Consider the following 5192-nt stretch of genomic DNA (forward strand, 5'->3'; position numbering starts at 1 on the left):
TGGATCTGCACTTCTTGTGATTTTAGGTCTTATTTTCTGTCCTAAATTGATACAAGTTTTTGCACGGATTGTCCCTATTTCGGGGTGGTCTTTGATTTTGTCGCTCAAATCGATGGTCTTTAATTTTTGCTCGTGCTTATCATTTAATGAAAGCTTGTTAGCAGGCCTTGCATGTATTTTAAACTGCGTGCTCTTTATAGTACGAGGCCTTGCATGTATTTTTAACCGTTTGCTGTAACACAGGTATTTGATGCGATGGAGCAGGTTTGCACATGGAATGCTATGATTTCTTCCCTAGCATTAACGATGTATGTCAAGATTGCTGAAGTGTGTAACCATCTCATCTAAAAGCTTAAGATATTATTTCATTATATTCTCAACAAAGATGAGAGTAAAAGGGGCTGCAACCAAATGAGATTGCCTTCGTGGCAGTTCTATCAGCTTGTCTGTGTGCCAAGCTTGTCGATTTTGGGTTCTAATTGTTTGAAGCAATGTCACATGAATTTGGACTTGCCGCTAAGATGAAACATTATGGTTGTGAGGTTGATCTACTGCAGGAAGCATACGACTTCATAAAGAAGATGCCTTTTGAAGCTGATGCTACTGTCTTGGGGGGCTCTGATGGGTGCTTGTAGACTTGGTGGAGCTATTGAGTTGGGAAATGAAGTAGCACAACTATTGCTTGAGTCGCAACAGAATCATTTTGGGCGTTATGTGCAACTCTCAAGAATTTATATTGGCGCAGAGAGGTGGGAAAGAACAATGTTAGATGCTGGAATACACAAGGTTCCAGCCCACAGTTTTAGTTAGTAGTGTTTAGTTTGTAAAATTGTCGATATGAAGTCATGACTCATCAAATTAAGCAGTTCTGCTGGATTTATTCCCAAATGTGATATCTCTTCTAGGATTTAAACCTTAGTATCCAAGGTTGTTTCTCAAACTTTTCAACTGCTACACCAACTCTATTGTGGTCGTCGTTATTATATATCGATGAATTTGGAACTGTTTTAGGAATTTGAATGTGCTTTCTACTGTTATTTCAAACTTTTTGCTCTACTGGTGTTTCCCTTTTGATCCCTTTGCATTTTATGAACTTGTTTTTTTCCTCACAATTGAAAATGCTGAATTTATTTCTACATACTACAGATAAGTGAAATCAAATTTTGTTGAGTTGCAACAGAATAACAAACTATGAAAGTAAAAGCTTCTATTTTTACATCCCAGCGATGCAGTAGACTTGAATCCTGCAATTTTCAAAAATGAAGAATTAAAGTTAAAAGCTTTAACGATGAAGGAGGTAGAAAATTTATGGATATATAAAATGTAATCTTCTGAAGGATAGAGATTAAGTTGATACCTCGAGGTTACACACTAATGTCTTTTCTTGTGCCTTCTCATTCTCGTAAGAATTTTGTGTTCCAATTTTACATCCATCCTCGAAAACCATGCTGGATATTGAGTTGACAACATTATGTATATTATGGACAGTCCAATAACAAGTCCACAACCGTAACCCATGAGAACCGCCTGCCAACTGATCATTGATGAATCTCCCCCTCCTTCTTCATCTAGCTCAACTGGATTCGTCGTTTGTGCTACCCCATCACCACCACCACAATCCTTTGAGAGTGGAAATCCACGTAATCCATCATTTCCTTGGTATGAACTATTCTCAAACGTATCAAATTGTTTTCCTTTGGGGATGCATCCAACAAGATGATTGTGAGAGAGATTTAAGACTTCAAGTGATGTGAGGGATGCAAGTTGTTGTGGAATTTCTCCGCTGATTTTGTTGGATGAGAGATCCAATGATTCAAGTACAGATAACTGGTGCAGTGATGCTGGTATCTGACCTTCCAAGCGATTATGAGATAGGTTCAAAGTACGAAGTCCAATGAGATCTCCAATAATGCCTGGGATATGACCTTCAAATCTATTCCTTGAGAGATCGATAATTATGTTGGTAGTCAAAACTCGAGGTAGTTCTAGATCCAGCCCCTTTGTTGTAACTATAAAGGAATTTGTGTAATAAAAATCTTGCATATCTGCTACATACTCTCGGGTTCCACTTTTCTCATCATTTATTTTCATAGCTTCAAAATTCTCAAAAAGGCTCACTGGTAAATCTCCACTAAATCCATTGGATGAGAGATCTATGATTCGAATTTGAGCAAACTTGTAAGTCGATGAATCTTTTATAGGGCCAAAGAACTTATTTGATCTCAGGCTTAGAATCTTCAGATTCGGTAGGGCTCTCAACCATTTAGGAAATGTGTCATTCAACTCATTCTTACCTAAATCAAGAACTTCCAAGCCCATGCAATTGATCAAAGATTGCGGAACTTTCCCCTCTAGCTTATTCCCGTCAAATTTAATGACTATAAGTTGATTTCCTATACTAAAAGTAGTATTAATTGTCCCGCTAAGATTATTGCTGCTTAAATCCAAAACCCAAAGTTCACTCATCTCACCCAAACATAGTGGGATTGTTCCCTCCAAATTATTGCTGCCCAGATCTAGCACATTCAGTGTTGTCAGATTGCAGATGGTTGAAGCAATCAGTCCACTGAGATTATTGTGCGAAAGGACAAGATAATATACATCACGCTGGTTTAGGAGTGACTTTGGAATAGGACCTTGAAGCTGATTTTGTTCTAGAGAAACTCGATCCAATATTTTAGACTTGAACTCCTGAATGTTTCCACTGAAATGGTTATCACTCAACTCTAACTGCCCTAGTAAAGGGAGGGAGAATATCCATGAAGGTATAGTCCCATTCAAGTGGTTTGATGACAAGCTGAGTAGTTGTAGGTTTTGCATACCACTTACATTAGAAGGAATGGGACCTGTTACAGAATTCACTGAACAATCTAGCCATTGAAGTTGCGTCCAGATTCTGTTAAAGGATAAGAACTCAAGTTTGCCATTAAAGTTGTTATTTGTAAGTGATAACCACCTGAGCTTTCCAAATCTAAAGAAATCAGAAATTGGTCCTTCAAGATGGTTATAATCAAGGTACAATTCCTCTATGTTGGTGAGATTCAATAGAGGTTTAGGAATAGAGCCTGAGAGATTACAAGAAGCTATTGTCAATGTACGAAGTGAAGTTAGATGACCAAATGATTCAGGTATCATACCAGTAGCATTCACACCACTGAGATATAAATCCATAAGTGATGCACTGCTATTCCATTTGGTTGTGGGAAACCTAACAGTGAGCTGGGGATTGTCTGTTAAATAAAGAGATTCCAAGTTATAAAGGTGGAAAACTCCTTCGGGCAATGTCCCATATAACTGTGTGCCTCGAAGGTGTAGAGTTGTCAAATAAGAAGAGAAATTCAGAGGAATGGCGGAAGAGATGTTCACATTGTCAAAGTCAAGCTCTCTTAATTGGGTCAAGTTCTTAAGGAGCAGTTCAAAACTGTGAGGTTTGAATCTAAGACCATCTGAATAACCCTGGATACGAAAGACGTGTAATTTAGAAAGGCGAGAGATTTCTACTGGTATTATACCTGTAAAACTTGAATACGACAAATCAAGATGCGTCAAACTAGAAAACTCACCAAATTTAGGTGAAATGTACGATCCAGAGAAATTATTATTAGACAAATCTAGCCTTTTGAGATTGGAGAGTTGAAAGAGGCTACTATTGGAATGAAACTTGCCTTGAAGTCGGCCACAATTGAGGTTGAGTTCAATCACTTCTCCTGTCGTCTCATCACAATAAACTCCATCCCAAGAGCAACAATCTGTGCTCTTGCTCCACGAAAGAGTTTTTGGATATGACTGAATCCATTGACCTGGTATGCCGAAACAATGATCAAATGCAACATGACTTATTGTAAACATGTGCTTGAATTGTAGAAGAGAAAGAGCTTGATCTTTGGTGCACAAATGAGATAAGGATGAGGAGAAAGAAAGATGACAGAGGATGGGAAATAGCATAAAAAATACAAGGTTTACGTAGCCCATTGTTGCACTAAAATGTTCAAAAAAACTAATCAACAACTCTTTGTTTTCTTCCTCTATTCAATAACTTTGATAAGGTATATATAGCACAAATTAAGCAAATAAATTCAAATAAGAGTATGCACAAAGGTTACTTTGTCTTTAGCTCATATACCCTTTTCATCTAATGTATATATGATCCTTTTAGCAAAATTCAGGGTATATTTGATCTTTCTCAGACATGATTTTTTTCTTTAATTCTTTGATTCAATGCGTAATTTGAGTTTAAATCTCTCCCTTATAGATCTATTTGCTTATCATTATTTGAGTATCTTATTCTTATTTTATTTTTTTTTCCTTTCATTTTTAGTGTAAGAATATGAGAATAAGAAAGGTAAAAATGTGAATGGTAAAAGAGAAAAAAATAATAATAAAATTTAAAACTATTTGTCTCTGTAAAAAATAAAATAAAATTGGGGAATCTATGATAAATTTTACAAGTAAATGAGTGAGAAATAAATTTGCCTATTAAAATATTAAATCCAAAAATTATTTTTTCTTAAAACAAAAATAAAAATAAAAAATCAAATAAAAATAAATTTAAAATTAAATTTTCACTTTCGTTAGACCAAATGTGAGCCACCTTTGTATTGATAATTCTATCAACTCTACATTGCAAAGGTAAAAATTCACAAAAGTTTTAATTAGTTAGGTAAGTGTATTGTTTGGTGTACAGACATTGACAACACCTCAAGTAAAAAATCCATTTTTTATTAAATAATAATATCATGCTCAATTAAGGTTACCATAATTAATTGGCTTTAAATGATGTGATGGTATAATATCGACGAAATGTGTGATAACACGTTGATGTTTTGTGCACCGAACTCTCAAAATAAAAGGTGTTTTAATCACTAATATTATGTCATTCATTAAGAAAGAATGAACACTTTATGGAACCTGTAATTTCCAAAAAAATTAAAAAATTAAGTAAAAAATATTTGAGGTAACAAACATTTGTAATTAAACTAATGAGAAAAATCTCAAGTCAATGCATAAGTCATTGCACAAAAATCCAAATGTAATAATACAAAATTTTTATCACTAGTAATAATACAGTTTTGTTTGATTCAAAGGAATCATCACAATCACAACTTTCTGCAAGTAGTCCTAACCCAACTATTAAGCAATGTGGAATTTTGCTCCTTGAGAATATTATCTTCTGACCCAATTATTACGCAATG

General features: G+C 35.0%; 1 protein-coding gene across 1 annotated transcript; it reads right to left on the reverse strand.

The window, feature by feature from the left end:
* Positions 1-1039: 1039 nt before the first annotated feature.
* LOC125851117 (receptor-like protein Cf-9) lies at positions 1040-4038 on the reverse strand. The gene is made up of 2 exons (XM_049530906.1): positions 1358-4038; positions 1040-1244 (listed from the first exon to the last, which is right to left on the reverse strand). Exon 1 carries the CDS (start codon positions 3970-3972, stop codon positions 1372-1374), a length of 2601 nt encoding a protein of 866 aa, XP_049386863.1. The 5' UTR covers positions 3973-4038; the 3' UTR covers positions 1040-1244; positions 1358-1371.
* Positions 4039-5192: the final 1154 nt, after the last annotated feature.

The sequence above is a fragment of the Solanum stenotomum genome, unplaced genomic scaffold, assembly GCF_019186545.1.
Source record: "Solanum stenotomum isolate F172 unplaced genomic scaffold, ASM1918654v1 scaffold22402, whole genome shotgun sequence".
NCBI classification, from domain to species: domain Eukaryota; kingdom Viridiplantae; phylum Streptophyta; class Magnoliopsida; order Solanales; family Solanaceae; genus Solanum; species Solanum stenotomum.